The sequence below is a fragment of the Aristolochia californica genome, unplaced genomic scaffold, assembly GCF_029961685.1.
Source record: "Aristolochia californica isolate CCGP_79_NKW_82.1479 unplaced genomic scaffold, dmAriCali1.0.hap1 SCAF_4, whole genome shotgun sequence".
Taxonomy (NCBI): Eukaryota; Viridiplantae; Streptophyta; class Magnoliopsida; order Piperales; family Aristolochiaceae; genus Aristolochia; species Aristolochia californica.
Window position 1 is genome coordinate 723,123 of NW_027182103.1, and position 20,212 is coordinate 743,334.

The window sequence follows — 20,212 nt, forward strand, 5'->3', positions numbered from 1 at the left end:
AGGAAACAACAGAATTAGATCCTCGTGGCAAAATTTCTTGACGTTTTAGGTGCTGAGTTTGAAAACATAAAGGCTTAGGTCCTTACATTTGATGAATTCCCAAACCTTTCTACTACTTTTAATAGAGTAATGAGAGCTGAGAAAACAATTGTGCCTAAAGCTGGAAAAGATACTAAGTGGCGGAAGCCACGACACTTAATACATCAGCTAGTGTATCCACCTCCACTGAGTCTTCCTTGGGATGCATAGGGATTGGCAGAGGTAGATGTAGAGTCAGTTCAGGCCAAGGACGAGGCTGGGAAGATGATAAATCTGAAAGGAAGTGTGTTGATTGTGGATGCACAAATCATTACTCGGATAGATATTGGATAAAATTTGAGAAGCCTGCATGGGCAAATTCTATTACTCATGATAGTACTGCTCCTGTACCTGATGTCGCTGCACCTGTTCCGCCTGGTGCCATAGATGAGATGAAACAATTAATTTAGCAACAACAACAAATTGCTCAGCATATGGCGTAACTATTTGTCACATCTCCCACATGTATATCTTCATTTACTGTGAGTCATGCACCATCTTAGGTACTTTATTCAGGAGCAACTAAACATATGGCAGATATGTCTTCCTTATTCTCTGATCTTAAAGAGTGACTTCTTATTAAACATGTTAATCTTATTGATGGATCAACTACACCAGTGTAAGGAGTGGGAAATGTTACTCTTACCTCCTTTCTATCACCTAAAACTACCTTGCTTGTTCCTAAATTCCCCTTAAACTTACTATCTGTCAGTCAAATTGCTATAACTTTCTACCCTACTCATTGTGTCTTTCAGGATCTCGTGACAAGGAAGACGATCGGTTCCGATTGTGAGAGTGGAGGACTGTATTATTTGGATGATCACAGACCAGATAATACCTTAAATGCGCTACACACAATTGATTCACCGTTGTAGTGGCATCTCATATTAGGTCATCTATCACTTGCCAAGTTGATTCAAGTAGTTCCAGAATTTCCTTTCAGTATTACTTTTCAGTGCAAGTCATGTCAACTGGGCAAGCATCACCGGAGTTCTTTTCTAGTTTCTTCTCATAAGACAAGTAAACTATTTGATCTTGTTCACTTAGATGTTTGGGATCCTTGTCTTGTGACTAGTCAGTTTAGTCATAGGTATTTTATTTCATTCATGGATGATTTTAATAGATGTACTTGGATTTATCTCCTTTGAGAAAATCTGAAATCTTTGATATATTCCAACTTTTTTATAATGAAATAAAGAATTAATTTGCAGCCTCAATCAATACCTTGCGTATAAACAATGGCCTTGAGTTTATGAATAAAAAATTTACTTCTTTTTGTCACTCTCAAGGGATTATACATCAGACATTTTGTGTGTTCAATCTATAGTAAAATGGAGTATTTGAACACAAAAATCTTCACTTGTAGTGGCTAGAACTATGATGATTCATATGAATGTCCCTAAATCATATGGGGTCGATACTATACTTACTGCATGTTTTTTAATAAATAGAATGTCATCCTTAGTTCTTGATGGTAAAATTCTCATTCAGGTTTTATCTCTTCTTGTGCCTCTTTTTCCTGCACCACCACGTGTATTTGGGTGTCTGTTTTGCTCATACTTTTGAATCATCTAGTGATAAATTGTCTTCTCGTGCTATCAAATGTGTATTTCTGGGATACTCTTGGACAAAGAAAGGATAGAAATATTTTTGTCCATCTATGAGAAGAACATTTGTATTTGCAGATGTTACATTCTTTGAGTTTTCTAGGTTTGAGACAATTTCTGTTGAACCTTGAGTTCCTAGTTCTGTTATTCCTGTTCTGGTTGATAATTGTGTTTAACCCACACGTGATGCTCCTATTGAGAAGCCATTACAAGTATATCAACGACAACAACCATTATCTCAGACTGCTCCAAACTTCCCTCTCACATTAGACATGACTCCTCATCGTCCCTTGATCCTGAGGTAAGTGACCTACACCTTCCTATTGCTCTTCGAAAGGGTGTTAGGAAAGGTACTCGTCATCCTTTATCTCATTTTGTGTCCTTTGAATCTTTGTTTGACAGTTATCGTAAATATTCTTTGTCCATCTCCACTTGCACTATTCCCTCTTCAGTGCAGGATGCTCTTTTGTCTCCTCATTGGAAGAAAGTTATTGATGATGAGATGGAAACATTGGTTGATAGAGTAACTTGGGAATTATGTGACTTACCTCCAGGAGTTGTAGTTGTGGGGTGTAGATGGATATATACCATAAAATACAATGCAGATGGGACAGTGGAAAGATATAAAATTCGACTTGTTGCAAAAGGATACACTCAAGACTTTTGGAGTAGATGTGTTAGAGACTTTCTCTCTAGTTACCTGACTATCTTCTGTTGGAATACTCATATCTGTTGTACTAAATCAAGGTTGGCCTTTGTTTCAGCTTGATATAAAAATGTTTTCTTGTATGGTGATCTTGAGGTGTACATGGAGCTACCTTTGCGGTATGTTGCTTAGGGGGAGATGAACAAGGTATGTAGACTCAAGAAAGCTTTGTATGGCTTAAAACAAAGTCCACGAGAATGGTCTAAAAAATTTAGTTAGATGGTTATGTCCATGGGATTTCTCAAAAGCCACTATGATCATTCATTATTTTTTATGAAGAGATCGTCTGGGACTATCATCTTATTGGTATATGCAGATAATATTATTCTATCAAGAAGTGATAGATCAAGCATTGAAAATGTCAAGCGACATCTGGTAACTCACTTTCAGACTAAAGATCTGGGTCAACTTAAATACTTTCTAGGTATTGAAGTTGCAAGAAGGAAGGAGAGAACTGCTTTGACTTAGAGGAAATATATAATAGACATGCTTAAGGAATATGGTCTTCTGGGAGCTAAATCGGTTGATACACCCATGGAAGTAGTACATAATCTTCATGATGATCAGAGTGCAGAATTGAAAGATAAAACAATGTATCGGCGATTAGTGGGCAAACTCATATATGCTACGGTCTCCCCACTGGATATCTTTTGCGGTGAGTGTTGTTAGTTCATGGAACACCCACCTAAGATCCATCTTGAGGCGGCATAGAGAATTTTAAGATATATGAAAGGAGCTCCAGGGAAAGGTCTACTCTTTAGGCCTAATGATCACTTGAGAATAGAAGCCTTTTCTGATTCTGATTATTCAGGCTCGAAGCTTGATAGAAAATCAACTACTGGGTACCGCCTATTTTTAGGAGGAAACTTATTCGATTGAAAGAGTAAGAAACAAAATGTTGTCGCTCGATCTAGCGCAAAAACACAATACAAAGTGATGACTCACATCGTAAGTGAGCTAATGTGGGTGAAGTCAGTTGTCCAAGAGTTAGGCTTCTTTCATAGAGATCCTATGGTAATGAATTGTAATAATCAGGCAGCAATTTTTATTACTATCAATCAAGTGTTTCATGGTAGAATGAACTACATAAAAGTAGATTGTCATTTCATTAGGGAAGGTGACAACCCCATATATTCGGTCTAGAGATCAACTTAGTGATGTCTTTATTAAAGCACTGGGGAAGCACGAGTTTTCGAACTTTTGTGACAAACTGAGTCTCTTTGACGTATACGCTCCAGCTTGGAAGGGAGTGTTGGAAAAAACGACTACAAGGGCAATTTGGTCATTTCGTCTGACCTTCACTTTTATATCTTGATGTAATCTTGTTGCTTATGTTGAATTATGCTTATAGCCCAATTTTCATGTAAATAGGACACGTAGAATGAAAGATATAAAAAAATTGGGTTTCTCTTAAGTGAGGGGCATACTTGTAATTTTTGATATTTCTACTTACGCCACCCAAGGCAGTTCAGGTTTGTGTTATTCTCTCCACTCTCTCTTCTCCTCTCTGTCTCTTTCTCTCTCCTTACTTTTTACATTCTTTGTTTTTAATTCTCTGTTTGTTATTTTTCTTAATAGCTGCTTCTGCCCTTCAAGTTTTACTCATCAAACTTAAATTCAGATTGTAGTTTTCGGGTTGTTTCTGAAATCCAGGGTACCCACTCTAGAGGAAGTTTTTACTAGTGTAGCTTAGTAAGGCTCCAAGGGCTGTTGATGTAGACGTGGAACTGCATAATCAAGGGAATTGCTAACTGATACTGGCTCATGATTGGCTGGTGATGTTGGCGTGACTAATCAGTAGGAACGCCATAAAAAGAACAGCTTTTCATTTTAGATCTGTAGGAAAATACAAAACCAGCAAGTTTGCCCTTCAACTGGAATGTCCCAGAAAGAATTGCTAGACTTCTGTCCTCTAGTTGAATAATCCAACCTAAAATGAAAAGGAATTAGAGATTGCAGAAAGCAACTAATTTTCTTTCATAATTCCTAACTGAGATTAAGAGGGTTGTGCAGTACACTATATTGTCGAAGAGTTAAACTCAAGAATACTTATTGACACAGGATCCCACTGTGGTCACTCTTGTTTACTAAAGAAGAAGAATGGAGGCTGGAGACTCAACTTAAAGAGGTGGCTCAATCAAAAGGGAAGGAAACCGAATTTAAACACAGCTGACTTTCCTGTTTTAGACTCAAAAGTTCTTAAAATAGAAAGTCTATAAGCTGCAATTCTCTATTTCAATTTCACTGAAATCAAAAGTCCATAACGCAGCTTATTGCAGTTGGAAGTTTTAACTTAAAGTAATTGCTGTTTCTGTTGAAAGCATCACTTAAATAGCAATTTGCGTAGTAACTCTGTAAGTTGGAAAGTTATAACTTAAAGTAACTTGCTGTTTCTGTTGAAAGGCATCACTGAAATAGCAATTTGCTGTTTTAGTTAAAAGCTTCAATTAGAAAAACTATTTCTAGGAGTTGTTTCATGTTTTAATTTTAGGCTCTGTTCTTATAAACTTGTATAGCAGCAACTTAGTGACTATATAAGTTAGAAACTGTTTCATGTTTTTAAATTTCCTATTCACCAAGTAGAATTAGATTTAGTAAGTTTTAATTGGGAATATTTCCTAGGATGGAACAAGAAAGAAGTTTCCAAATTTGTTGTATTTCTATACCGAAAAAGGGCTTCATATGTAACTTAGAAACTACCTTTTTCCTACTGAATTATATTCTGTCCTTTTTTTTTCTCTTGGATAAACTTATCCTTATGTTTTTCTGTGTTTGTTCTCTTTCTTAGTGGCTGTAAATAGAAAGCCTACTTTCTGTCTTTCAAGTGTTACGTGTTAAACTAGAGTTCAGATGTAGTTGTTTGAGTTGTTACTGAAAATCTAGGTTATACTCTAGTGGAAGCTCTTAACTTTAATTTTCTTTGATCCAAGCACCCTTGATGTGTCATAGGTGTACCTTGCAAACTTCTGCTGCCTTAAAAAATGGCATTTTCACCTCTCACATAAGTGCCTTTGTAAAATCACCAAGATGCCCGTTTTACTTTTAATAGGTAATGGTTTGTTGACTAAGGAAAAAGTTGTTTAGTAAAGGCAACTGAATTGTCCCGCTAACTGAAACTGAGGAACTAGAACAGCCTTCTGTATTGGCACTTATTGGCCTAGCAAGAAGCATGAAACTAATTCATCTCTTTTTCTTGTGATGCATCAGCCTACTGAAATGAAGGAAGTAAATACTACATAATTAGAATGTGTTGCTTTGTTCTTATTGGTTTTTCATTTATTGAACTAGTAAAATATCCGTCTTCATTTTGTTTTTTCTGCTCTTCTGTTCCTGCTGTATTGGTGCTGGCTGGATATCCTTATTCCCAGGATTTGTCAGTGGGCTGTGGCAGAGGTTTTACTCTTGTTAACATTTCTACTTGACACGAATCTTCTCCTTTTTCCGGGTTTAGGATCAGCCTACAGGTATTATACATACATGTTGCTCTTACTAGATTATAAAGACTTTCCTGGATTGCTGCCTCTGTGCTGGATGACATGCTTTTCATGAGTATTGAATCTCTTGATTTTTGGTTCACTTAGCAAACCGGATACACTAACTGATGGATTTTATTTTTATTCCCTTTACTCAAAGTGACTCCTACAGTGATAAGTTTGGAGCTTATGGAAGCACAGGAGAATTTATGTATGATTGTAGGGTTGATCCATCTTTTGTTGGGTATGCTCCTGGCTTAAACCAATCCTGATTCTAAATTTTCAAATTGTTGAAGTGTTTGTTAATTATTGTTTTCCTTATACCTATGATTGACTAGGTATGCAAAGCCCTGGAGAGATCTTGATACTGGCAACAAATATTGCCTTTTCTTCCCGTATTCCCCAGAGCACCTGGTGCATTCTATACCTAAGTTGAAGGCTGGGAAAACAGAGCTTACAAGTCACTTTGGTGAGGGAGTACTGGATATTTCCGTAATTGCCACATTGAGAGAAGACCAAGAGGTCATGGGGTCTGCCCATGCTCTCTTTATAGGAGGATTTTCACTATTGGGAAAGAGCAAGGTAATCCTTTATTGACAAATAAGCTCCAATATAATTCAAATCTGATTGGTTGAAAACCTGTGTGGGTGAAGGTGATTATCGTTTAGTAAACGTGGTCAGTGAACATCATCCCTTGTCCAAAAGTCTGGATAGGAAAAGTTGATAGCATAAAAACTGTGGGCTTCTTGACAACCTTAGGTGACTAGTCGAATGGATGAGGACTAATGGTTATGCGTGTGCTTGTGTTATTTTTGTTAAAAGGAGGAAACTAGTAGATGATGTTCAATGAAGGTGGTTTAGTCCAGCTAAAAACTTGGCTTGGCTCAGTTTTGTAGATTGAGTTTCACATTTCTTTTCAAAGATTGTTTCTTCATTATTATCTTGGGCAGTGTATCTTTCATTATTTCTTTAGTTAATTTAGTGCGAATAATGTCAATTTGTGCATCCATGTTGAACCAAGGCCATTTCTGAAATTATTGCAGTTGAATTTGAAGGCAAACTCCAATAAGTGTTTGATAACAGTGGTTGGCAATACAGGTACTGGCAAGTTTTATTCTTTGCATAGCTTTTGTCAGGCAATTTCTCTACTTACAGGCAGAAATCTTTTCCTAAAGTTAGTTACCTTTTTACTTTTGTTGAGCTTTGTCTTTTATGAGGAAAGATTTCTTTGTATTTAGAGAATTGAGGGATACCACCCACACCTGGGCCAGGGCTATGAGATTTGGTCAGGCTCTGAAAAGAAAAAATACAGGTGAAGACATGCCCACACATTATGATGAGATAATTTCGAAATCCTAGGATCCAAAGACATAATCTGGTCTGTGAATGACAATGTCAGCCAGTAATTGACCCTAAAAGTTGGCTGTCCATGAATATGGTTTGCCAAAAGATTTGGGATTCCCATTAAAAAAAGACATGTGAAAAAAAGATAAAATATGAACATTGTAGAGAGAGAAGGAGAGATAATTCCATAAATGCCCCCACCTACTTACATTTTAATTAAACCCTTATATCTCGCAAATTATACCTCCAAATTACATCAGATTTGAACCATAGAGGGATCTTAAAATGCTGAACAATATACCATATGATTCTGGAAAATAAAGTTAATATAAAATAACAAAACTACCATTCAGCTGATTTTTAACAACAAGAAAAAAAGAAAAACTCCAGCCAAGCATATGCTTCTTCTAAAATAGGTGATTACATTGACCTAATGAAACTTAGTAGTAAACCTAAGTTAGTAAACCCCTACCAAACTCTCTCTTTCTCTCCCTTTCTCCCCGTCCACAACACCCCCCCCCCCCCTCCCTTCTCTCTCAAGCCCTAGAGGAAGGATGGACAGACAGGCATGAAAAGTAGGAGCACATACATGCGGTACAAAACAGAAAGGACTTAAGCTTGGCTTAGCTTTGATACTATGTTAAATTGGGCTAGTTTTATCCCACAATGGCTTGCCAATAGAGAAGGTATACCCAACTTTAAGGTCTAGGATCCTACCAAATCTGTATTTTATATGGAAATTTTACGTACTAATAAACTTAAAATGGTCTCTGGCCTGTCATATAATAAAAAAACTTTCCTGCATTGAGTCAATGAAAACTAATGAGCCTTATAGTTTGAATAAAAGACTACTCTCACTTTTCTGTAAAGCATCGTCTGACCTTTAGGTTCCTGGATTTCTGTGGTAACTTGTATACAGTTTCAACTTTAATAAAGCCAGGAAGGATAGGTCTGTGGTTCTGTCACTAGAGTATTTTTACACTTTCATTTCACTATCTTGGATGGACTTTTATTACTTCCTAACAAATGGGTATCACTTTTCTCCATGTAGATGTGGTATTCTATTGGACTGCCAGAGATAGAATATTGGTAAACCTTCTTCACAAAGATGAATCAGGGATTGGTGGGCATGCAGAGTATGAGGTAGAAAGCTCAATTTTCTCTGCATCAAGTGGATGATATTTAACTTCTGTGTAATGGCCACTTCTGTCTATCTGCTACTTCAGGTTAAAGTTCTATATGGTCAAAGCGTTAAAGATAGACTTGTTATTGTTCTTCCAGCTACAGGTATATAATAATATGGTTATTTGTTTGTCTAAATTGCAAAATCAGTCATTATGGTATGAAATTTCTTAGTTTAGAGCTTGAGATTGGTGGGGGCGTGCAATTTCAGTTTTATTACTCTTTAAGGTTGTATAACCAAAATATAGGTAGTGCCTGAGATTAATGTTCAGTATTAAACTACTGGGCGTTTTGTCAGCTCATTGAGTAGGTTGTGCTGTCAGAGAACGTTCCAGTTTGGAAATAGGAAGAAACCACATCAATCCAATACCTTTTTCTGCTGGATTCTTGTTACTTCATGTACCCTGGATATCTTAAGAAGAGTCCTGTATTTCTAAGTAATAATTGTGTATTGAATGTAAAATTTTCTCTCTTACAGGACAAAACGCGGAAATTGATATCAATTATGAAGCAGAAGATGGAGATGTACAAAAAATGAACCGTGGTATTATATGGACTGCGATGTTGTGGATTCTATTCTCATTTCTAGTTGCAGTCATTTTCATGAGGTATTTTTGGGGCACACCTTACACTAGCAGAAGATCGGTGCCAGCGACTCCAACAGTTTCTGCAGCTCCAGTGACACCTGAGCGTCATCCCAGTAGTGGTGATCAGACGTCCCCACGAACGCCTCAACCTTATATAGAGTATATAAGGAGGACAATTGACGAAACTCCATACTACAGGCGAACTGGGAGGAGGTTTGATCCCCAAAACACTTATTAGAAGTTGCAAGCTCCAATACCTGGAATCCCATATCCTCTTTTTAACCATCTGAAAACGTTATCATGGATTTGGGGAGCATCAATTATGTGACTGTTTGTATTTAACTGAAGGTTATATGTTGTACCGCATGGACAGAATGTTAAGTGGGAATCATGAGATTTTGCCGTTAACGATCAATGTAAGATTTAGTCCTTTTTAAGTGACTCTTTTGGATGCGCAACTTAGTAAGTAGGAAAACTTCAAATGGTTCTTAAGCTTAGCTTCAGCAGGTACGAATGAGGTCTGCCCCTCCCCAACTCGGGTATGATCAAAGTAGATATTAGGTATAGAGAAAGTAGATTGGATGAGGTAAAGAAAGATCTACTATTTTCTTAAATACGTATCTTAATGTTTATATGCGCAAATGGAAAAGGTTCAGATTAAGGATCACATCTCTCTTCCAAGTCTGTTGAAAAAAAATTCATTCTTGTTTTGGTGGAATTTTCATCTTCCTTACAACTATTTCCTTATCTTTCTGTCTTTTTCAGAGTAAAAAAAATGAAATCTTAGAAACATCAGAATCAACAAGCCTAAGCATGGAGAAGGAAAGAAAACAAAAGAATTAGAAATTAAAAAAGGTGATGGTATATTCATTCCAAATCACACAGAAACCTAAAGGGATAAGAAAAGCACACAACTCACTCGCAAACAACGAAAAGGTTTACAACATCTTATTCCAACAACAGAAGTGAGTATTAGGAATTATTCATGAATTAGAAGGATCCAATTAAATAATTATCTCCTGACAGCCAAATAAAAAAATCCGTAGAAAAGGGAAAAAAACAGGGTAACAAAGGATAAATCCTGAAGCTCCTGACATTCCAGAAGTGGCGCTGGCGATGGGTTATACGCCTTCGTTCACGAAACTTGAGGAAAAAATATTGCACAATTATCAACTTCAAAGAAACTGGAGAATCCACCACTCTTTTGCTGGATTTCATTGATTCATTTCACGAAGGCGGGGAATCCTTCTTCTGTCGGGCAGGAGATGAAGAAGAAGACTGCCGACCATTTGCAACAGAATCCTGAAATCGCTTCACTGAAGCTGAAAATAAATGGCAGCCTCTCTAAATAAAACGAATTCGTAAATGTGGTTCTTGGGCGAGCAAAAGCACATGATCACTTTGAATTAAAAAATAAACGTTTTACAAACCCTTTACAAAATTTCAGAAAACAAAAACGTCTGCATTGTCGACGTCGTAATACAAATAGTCAGGACACATTGTTGGTTGGTCCTCCACTGTATCAGAAAAATCAAAGTAAAAACTCTCCGAAGAAGGAGAGAACTCATCCTGTGACTGCTCAAAGATCTCCGGATAAGAGGGAGACGCAGATGAAGCCTCCAACGTAGAAAATTCAGAGAAGATCCGGTTAGAGGTCATCCCAGGGTCTGTAATCAACTCCTCCACCTCTGAAAAAATGGTCAGCTCTGTCGGTGAAGGGTGGTCTAAGGCGAGGGCGTCATGCACAATCGCAGTCCTGGCCGGTGAGGGGTTTTCGATGAAGTCATTGGGAGGGAGTTGATATGGAACTGGAAAGGAGTCGGCAGGTAGTGAAGTAAAGGTTTGAGGGCAGCCCAACAGAGTAGAGGGATCGACCCTAAGGCGCTGTCGCACTTCAGAACTTATCCCTGTGAAATCTTGAATGAGATTGTTAATCTTGAACTTGTCGTTGGGCCAAGATTCAAGATTGCCATTTGGAGTACCGGAGCAGAGAAATAGAACTCCAGTACCACACAAGGTAGAGAGCTGGTTGCAGAGAGACTTGAGGCCCTTGAGTCGCCTCTTGAAGGTATCTGCTCTCTTCTTGGGGCAACTGATGATTTGGGTTTTTTGATGATCCTCACTGGCTCTTCTCTTCGGCATCGCTCTTCTCTTCTTCCCAAATCTCAAATCCAAAATCCTAACTGATGAGTTGCAACAGCTCCTTCCCCAGAAACCCCTCACCGTCTGGGTGAAGCACGAGTCTTCTCCTCTCCGACAATGCTCTTAAAGAACCATAGCTCTGTTGCTGCTCAAGAACAGGTCGTCGCTGCTCAAACCTAGGTTTCGCCCGAAGAACCACAGCTCTGTTGCTGCTCAAAAACAGATCGTCGCTGCTCAAACTCCTACTGTCTCTACTGACTTCGAGTCACCTTTATACTAGGATTTCATAGATGAGTCCTAGTCCTAGTATAATTCCAATTAAGAATTTTACGAAGCATCCGGAGATGACACTTGGCTCACTCTGCTCCACTCTTGCTCCGAAACTTGCGCTTAAGAAATAAAGTGAGATATTTCCGTTTGGATGTGCTCAACTTAACCTGGTGTCAACTGACTCGACTGAGCCATTGGAGTTAGACTCAATGCATGTTATTGAGTCTTTTACCTCCTTCATTCTAAAACACAAATTTAAAATAGTTGTATTGAAAATTAATAAATAATTGATTGTTATTTTCCTTTATGTATTCTATATTGAGCAAGAGGGAGGCTGAGAGTGAGAAGAGAGGGAGGCCCAAAGGGAGAAGAGAGAGGGAGAAGGGAGAGGGAGGCCGAGAGAGACAAGGAGAGAAGATGGGAAGACGATGAAGGGAGAAAGATGCGAAGACGATGAGAAGGGAGAAGAAATACGAAGACGACAAAGGGAGAAGAAGCAGAGAGAGCGAAAGAATAAACAAATTTAGGGAGAGGAAGAACGAGAGGGAGAAGAGAGTTCAAATGAGATAAAAAATAAAAAAATCGTCGGGGGTATGTATTCTATATTGATTACAAAGTTTAATTAAATAATATTTATTACATTAAATGGGTTAATTGGTTGATTAATCCAATACTTATTTAATTACATAATTAGACTTCCGCTTGTGGATTGGTTAATTAATTAATAATTATTAAATAATTTATTCAGCTAAATAATTATTAGTTACATTAATTTTTTTATATGTGTATATTTATTTATAATATTTAAAGTATAAAAGTTTTTAGATTTGTGAAGTACTTAATCATAATTTAATTTTAGTATATATTTTTATATTTAATATTATTAGATATTTAGATATTTATATTTTCTACTATTATTCTTTTAAAAAAATAGACGATAAGATGAATACCTTATAAACTAGGAAGACAAAGAAGACCATCTTAATAAAACCTTCTATAAATGTCATTATTGTTGGTTGTTGTTAGGTGTGTATAATTAAACCACTAATTTAACATAGTATTAACAGTAATAAATATAATAAATAAATATAGGATTTTATTACTAAGATAAGATAGATTTTAGTGTAGTATAAATTAATATAATTACAAAAAATAAAATTATTAGTTTAATTAATCTAATTACAAAAACAAAATCGAAGAAATAGAGGGACATCGAGCCAATAGATAACGAGAGACAAGAGAGATGAGGGTTGGGAAGTAGAGGGGGTAGAGAGAGAGAGAGAGAGAGAAAGAGAGAGAGATGAGGGTAGGGAAGCAGAGAGGGTTGAGAGAAAGGAGGATGGAGGGAATGTTGAGAGAGAGTAGGATGCAGAGAACCTCGAGTGAGCGAGTGGAAGTCAATGAACTGGGTTTAGGGTCAGAATTCACTTTCACTTACACAGTGCACTAACAAGCCCTTAATCCCATTCTTCCCTTTCATCATCTTTCTTTCTCTGATAATAAGTACAACCTCGCTTTTAAGTGGCACAAATATTGTTGTGTTCGAGTAGGCTTAGTGCATAAGAGAAATTACCTACCAAAGTTTTAATTTCATTATCTTCAAAGTAGGATATAATATTATATAAGTAAGAGGGCATAACAGTTATTCAATAAATCCAAGTAGGATTTTTATAAATTAGGAAAAAAATAAACACTGTTTTTTAAAACAATAATAATTATCTCTTTGCAACCAGCTCTCTACCTTATGTGGTATTCAAGTTCTCTTTCTTTGCTCCCGTGCTCCAAACGACAATCTTGAATCATGGCCCAACGACAAATCCAAGATTAACAGTCTCGTTCATCATTATAGCGAGATGAGTTGCGAAGTGCGACAACGCCATAGGGTCGATGCCTCTACTCTGTTCGGTCACCCTCAAACCTCTTCTTCCCTACCTGCCTCCAGCTTTCCACTTGTGAGACCAGACTTATTACTAACCGGCTCTTTTCCGGTTACACATGACCTCCTTCCCAAAGACTTCATCGACAACTCCTCACCGACTGGGACTTCAACTATGCATGACACCCCTCCCAATGAATTCACCTTAGACAATCCTTCACCGAGTGAGCCGGCCACTTTGTTAAAGGCCTTATCTACATCTCCCTCTTCTCCGAAGAGCTTTCGGCAGATACAAGATGGGTTCTCTCCTTGGAACAGCTTTTTGACACTAAACCCAGGAATGACCTTTAATCAATGCTCTTTCCCTATCAATAAAGTTTGGCCTGATTTTTCATCCAGTTTTCATCATAAACCCCGACTCCATTTTTATTAACTCTCTTACCTGCAAATTCAGAGGTTTCATCCAATTTTCGTATCTTCCAGCTGCAACCGACATGCTTGCATTTATGTCAACAAAAAAGAATCCCAATTTTCATCTGTTTGTTCATTTGCCCATGAGAGCTGGGTGTTTGCGGAGAAATCTTCGTCCGAAAAGCCGCCTTCAACCTCGTATGAAGAAGACGAAAGAAAGGCTGACAAATGGAGAAAAGAGGAGATACCTTGCATGTCCCTCTTTTGATGCTTTCGTAACCAAGGCCATCCTCGATGATCACTTAGAATGGAGGAGAGAACCCATCATGTGTCTGCTGAGAGCTCTCTGGAGAAGAGGGAGACGCAGATGAAGCCTCCAACAAAGAAAATTCAGAAAAATCAAAGTCCTGGTTAGAGGTCATCCCAGGGTCTGTGATCAACTCCGGTGGCAGAAAGCTCTCTGAAGAAAGATAAAATTCATCTTGTATCTGTTGAAAGTTCTTCGGAGAAAAGGAAGATGCATATGAAGCCTCCCACAAAGAAAATTAAGGCCCAACTTTCTTGATAAGAAAAGATCACCGATCAAAGTCCTGGTTAGAGGTCATTCCAGGTGTTAGAAAGGTCTCCCAAGAAGGAGAGAACCCGTCTTGTATCTGTTGAAAGCTCTCCTGAGAAGAGGGAGATACAGATGAAGCCTCTAACAAAATGGTTGGCTCTCTCGGTGAAGGGTTGTCTAAGGCAAATTCATTGGGAGGGGAGTCAAGCACAGTAGAAGTCCAGCCGGTGAGGAGTTGTCGGTGAAATCTTTGGGAGGGATGTGATGTGCAACCGGAAAAGAGCCAGCTAGTAACAAGTCTGGTCTATCAGGTGGAAAGGTGGAGGCAGGTAAGGAAGTAGAGGTTTGAGGGCGACCCAACAGAGTAGAGGCATCGACCCTATGGCGTTGTCGTACTTCTGAACTAATCCCGCTGTAACGATGAACGAAACTGTTGTTACTCTTGGATTTATCTTTGAAGATCGCCTTTTGGAGCACGGGAGCAGAGAAAAAAAACTTAAATACCACAAAGGAAGAGAACTGGTTGCAGAGAGAATTGAGGCCCCTGAAGCCCTTAGTTGGTCGGCCAAAGTTACTATTTCTGCAAATCAATTTCTGCGCTAACAAGACGTTCACGCGCTTACCTTACGATCACGGCCGCCTCTCTCCGTCATTCACAAGAACACTTATCCCATTCTTCCCTTTCATCATCTTTCTTTCTCTAATAACAAGAACCCTGAAGAAGAAGCACAGAACAAGAACAGGCGGAAAATGATCGATCAAGGTCCCTGAATTTCCGGTCTCTTTCCCTCGACAGTGACGGCCTCCACAGAATGCTCCGCCGCCGCCATTCCCGACCGATCGCTCCTCGTACCATCTCCTCCACAAGATCGGCGTCGGGGTAACCGCGGTGATAGACAAGGCGGTCGGTCTCCCGATGGGTTCGGCGGTCGTGGCGGTGAAGTCGATCGGCCTGGAGCGGCTAAGAGTGGTCCTGAACAACCACCGCCTCGAGGCCAAATCCAGGTGCTTCAATGATACAAGATTCATATGGGTTTGTTTTTCTCGAAGCCGTCTGAAACTAAAAGCAAATTCAAGCTCACACCGTGGAAATGTTTTCTGAGATGGGTATCTGATCCCAGCGACAGAATTTCTGAGGTTGCTAACAATATTGACACTTGTGCGAGTATCTGTATAAGGACCAGAATCAGTTTCAGTATAGCGAACAATTGCGACTAATCTAATCGGTTTGATCGGCGTCTTTCTTCAGTCTTTTCTTCCTCGGGCCTCTTTCCCTTACTGTCACTGATCCGCTGCATGAACAACCTCCCTCGGTACAAGATAATCTCACTCTTGAGGTCTTCATCCTCTTCTCGAATCCTTGTCGCTTCTCTCCGGAATCCAAACAGATGAGTTGTTGCAGCTCCTTACCCAGGTGAAGCATATGAAAGAGTACATTAAAGCATATAGATGGGATAAGAGTGAAGGCATATATATCTGGAGGGGAGAAAACCCCCAGAGCAAAGACAAGACCAAAGACATGATCTGCAACTCCAACTTGAACCTGTATTCCATTCAATTTAAGTGAGTCACCTACCGTTCACATGAAGGGTATTTAAAACTGACCTTGGTCCCAAAACTTGCTGTTTCACCTACCGTTCTGCAGGTGTATTAATGAATAAGAAACTTCTGATTGAATGTCTTAGTTTGTACATTTATGTCAAACTCAAGGATTTCATTTGGTGTTCTTGCTGAGACTGTGAGGTGCTAATCTGTTTCATTGGCATTTGAATAATTTTTCACAATTGTTTTTTCGTTATGCTACCTACACACAATGTACTAGTCCCTATTGGACATGAATATCAGTCGTTTTCTAATGCAAATTCACCTGCTCTAATTTCAGTGTTATCCTCTCCATTGTCATGGCCTCCAATCAATGTATAAAACAGTGAAAATATTTTAGGTCTAAACTGTATTCTACATCTTAGCTAAGGTCAGCTTGGTTCAGAGATAAAATTTTAAATGGAGAGCAGCCTATCAGACCAAGTTCGGCCTGATTGAGCATAATCTCCTCTGGATCAAGCAAGTTATTTTCTGTGTGAACTTACAAAATTTCCAACATCATTCCGTAATTTTTTATTTATTTTTTGAACTAAGATTAACCCTCAAACTGTCAAATCTAACAACAGAAATTGTTCTGTACAAGACAATGAAAATGCAACTGTCCTCTTCCTCATCGCCTTGTCCAGTCCAGTTCTCCTCCTCCACTCTCCCCCCTCCATTTCTGTGTGCAATGCGTCAACCTCCTGGGGCGGCCACAAACTGTGGTCAGGAGACCTCCGCCTCTTATTTGACCCTCAACCCCCACCCACCTCACTCAAAAATTGCAGATTTCTCTAGAAAATGGCCTTTCAGTTCTTCTCCCGGCGGTATGGAGCGACACGCGCGCACACTTCACAGCGCGCTGCCCAGCGTGGCCACCGAGTTCATGAATACACCTCTGCTCCTCCCTCCGGCTCTCCCATACCTAATGCAAGCAGGGAGGCTTTCCCGAACGTCCATTTCCTCGACAAATCGCTCAGAATTACTGAACGGAGAACCCCGACAACAAGAACTAAAGCGAAGTCTTGATTTTAACAATTCGATATCAATTCGAGATCAAGAATGAGTATGATAGAAGCAAGAATCCTCTGAATGTAATCTTTCAATAAATCCAGGTAAAGAATAATAAAGAAAAATAGCAGTCCAATTAATACACAGACGAAGAGTTTCAACGTTAACTGATCATCCACGCAGTAATGGATTGGTTACAGTTGCATACTGATAAAAACAAAAAACAAAAGTAAACTATACCGTTAAAAAAACAAAAAATTAAACTATACCGTTGAAAGCAATCAACGAAGAATTGCTAGTAATCTAATCGATCGATCGACGTTTTCTAACGTTCAACGGAAATTCAATGAAAGACAAAACGAGGCCCCGATGCGCAGAGGAGGTACTAAAAGGAAAAATTCGTGGCATACGAAACCATGAAAAGAAGCCACTGTCGTTTCTTCCTTTATTATCTTCTTGATCATCACTCCGGCCTCTTTCCCTTACTGTCATTGATCCGCTGCATGAACAACCTCCCTCGGTACAAGATAATCTCACTCTTGAGGTCTTCTTCCTCTTCTCGAACCCTTCTCGCTTTCTCTCCGGAATCCAAACCGATGAGTCGCAGCAGCTCCTTCCCAAGAAACTCCTCCGCCGTCTGCGTAAAGCACGAGTCTTCTCCGCCAAAGTAAGGAACCGACAGCGACATCGATTCCTTGGTGAAAACTTCCGTTCTGGGTTTCGTGCGAAGAACCACAGATCGTGCTGCACAAGCCTGTCGGCTTCTCCTACTGTCTCTACGGACAGTGACTTCGGCAGCCACCTTTATACTAGGATTTCATAGAGTCCTAGTATAATTCCAATTACGAACTTCACGGGAGCTACGCACTGTGGCCCGTCGGAATTGGAATTTGGAAACTCATTGTAGTCTTCAAATGCCGGATCGGGATAAATCCTCGGTCGTGTGTTCTTTATATTCACAGGCATCCGGCGACATCACTTGCCTCACTCTGCTCTCGTTCTGGATCCGAAACTTGGCGATTAAGAAAGAAAATGAGATATTTGCGTCTGGATATATCCCATCCAATTCACTCTCCCCGCTGTCCCAGCGCCGGTTCCCTTGTTCTGATACTCGGCGTAGTAAAGGGTGTCGAGGGCGAAGTCCTCGTTCCAAGGATACCACCTTTCCTGCCGGATGACGTCGCTGACATCAGACTTCATAACCACCGTCCTCGAGTACTGTTTCCATGGCCGGCCGAGGTAGCTGGGGAAAGAGCTTTTGACGGGGAGTAGGTCGGAGGTGGCGCCGATGCGGCAATTTTGGATGACGATGCCCGTGTTCTCGTTTGGGTCGTCGTGGCCCTGAGCGGTGAGCATGTTGCGCTGGCCGGAGTTGGGTCGGCGGGCGTGGATGTCGCAGTCCTGGAAGACGGCGGCGGCGTTGCGAAAGATGAAGTCGACCGTGCCGGCAATGAGGCAGGGGCAGTAAAATTGGCGGAGGGAGTGGACGTAGAGGGTGTCCTGGTATGCGAGGATGTCGCAGTCGTAGAAGGCCGAGCGGTCTGATCCCACCCGCAGCGCCACCGCCTGGTGCTTCGACGGCCCGGCCGTGTTCTCGAACGTCACTCCCCGGGCGAAAAAGTCTTCTCCGACGATCGCTGCAACGATTTACACTATGTTAAACACAATGTATTTAGTTTAGTCGGTTTTTGCATGGAGAGGCGAAGGAGGAAGGACTGACCTACCATAGCGGACTTCAAGGTGGTGCTGCCATCGACCACGTTCCGGTCTCCGGTGATGATGGTATTCTTCATTCCGTCTCCGACGAACATTAAATTCGTCTTCTTTTTCGGTACCTCCACGTTCTCCCTGGAAACTCCTGCCATGATCCCAATTATGAATCTCTTACTACTCTTCTCCGGTGCAGCCGCCACCGCCTCAGAAACCGTCCTGTAATCACCACTTCCATCTGCGGCCACCTTGACGTTGGGCGCCACATCCCCAGCTTGCAAGAGCTTCCTGTCTCCGGCAGATAACCACTTGGGGAACCCATCGTCTCCCATTTCCTCCGGCCTTCTCTTCGACGCTCCAGTCTTTTCCTTTCTCCAAAGCCATATCAGTACTGGTCATGTTACAGATCATGGCGAGAGCATTACTGCACATTTTATTCACCCTTCTCCAGCTCCTTTCTCACCTTCTTGTCCGCCCCGTCATGTGAGAATCCATCCAGGCACGACTCCTGGTAGGTCATGGCGGCGCTGAGGGTCTTGAGGTCGTCCGCTTGTTCGGAGATGGACTTCTTCCAAGGAGGTCGGCTGTTTCACGAAGCTCGTCGAGAGTCTCGTCAATGTTCTCCTGACAGTCATGGATGGCGATTTTCTCTCGGGGGGTCAGCTTCCTTCTCCGGATGGCCCTCTCGATGTTGATGAAAGAGTGTTCGACAGCTAGAATGGTAAGATTGAGGGAAGCTTCTATGACGTCTTTTTGGGTCGAAACAGAGGCAGCGAGAGAAGGCCGGGAGGCGATTGCAGTGAAGCAAAGCTGCGGGAAACGAGTGGAGCTGCAGGAAGAGCGGAGGACGTCATGAGAGGCTGCAATGTTAGCGGCATTTTCTTGATGGGTTTTGGAGTACTTTTTAGTGAAGGTGGCGGCGATGGAGACAACGAGGAGGGAAGAGATAATAACGACAGTATGCTTCTTTCTGATGCCTCTTTGAACATGATGACCTACATAAAAGGATATTTTCTTGCTTTAATTATTGCAAGCTTTACAACTAAGTAGGAATCCAATTCATTTGGATGGAAAGCACCCACAAAATGTCCATATGGAACATTGGAATTGTGCCAACATTGTTTTGTTTCAATAAGCATATTTTCCACTTTTCATTATGAGTACAACTAAGTTGGAATCTAATTCATTTGGATGGAAAGCTCCCACAAAATGTCCATCTGGAACATTCAAATAGTGAAGACAAAACACTTGCTTCAACATCAAGTTTTAACTAAGAGAAATCATTTTCCTCTTTTCCTCTTTGTCAAAAAAAACCAATTAACGACAATTCTGATTTTTCAATGTTTGTCTGTTTTCCAAAATTCAGCATAAAATGGTTTTGTGCTGTTTACGAATGAGTATTTTTCTATCTATAATGGGAAAGGATTGGATAAGTTTTCCCTTTTGAAAAAATCTAAACAGATTCCTGATGTGTTGGGAGGTATTTGGAGAAGAAAATGGGTCAAAAGTTAGCAGTTCAGATGATGTTCGTTTGTTTATTTGAACTCAAGACCCGTTATGTAATCAAAATTCACATCAGACGTTTGGCAGCAGAAAATCATTGGTATGCATGAGTGGCATTAGGAGAGTCTCTTTCCACTCGGTCAAGACTGTTGAATTATCCTGTATTTTAGAAGTA

At 40.2% G+C, this 20,212-nt stretch overlaps 1 protein-coding gene and 1 pseudogene across 3 annotated transcripts in view; one reads left to right on the plus strand and one right to left on the minus strand.

The window, feature by feature from the left end:
- LOC137962002 (nuclear pore complex protein GP210) overlaps positions 1-9,419 on the plus strand; it is a 60,473-nt gene extending 51,054 nt beyond the window's left edge. For 2 of the 3 annotated variants that reach the window (XM_068808687.1, XM_068808688.1), the window contains 6 exons: positions 6,025-6,108; positions 6,203-6,446; positions 6,908-6,962; positions 8,260-8,351; positions 8,435-8,495; positions 8,869-9,419. In XM_068808687.1, the coding sequence (XP_068664788.1) occupies positions 6,025-6,108; positions 6,203-6,446; positions 6,908-6,962; positions 8,260-8,351; positions 8,435-8,495; positions 8,869-9,215 (883 nt within the window). In that variant the 3' untranslated portion in view covers positions 9,216-9,419. The remainder of the gene's footprint in view (positions 1-6,024; positions 6,109-6,202; positions 6,447-6,907; positions 6,963-8,259; positions 8,352-8,434; positions 8,496-8,868) is intronic. The other variant, XM_068808689.1, reaches the window with a different exon arrangement.
- An 8,425-nt stretch (positions 9,420-17,844) lies between these two features.
- LOC137962084 (pectinesterase-like) lies at positions 17,845-19,673 on the minus strand (annotated as a pseudogene).
- Positions 19,674-20,212: the final 539 nt, after the last annotated feature.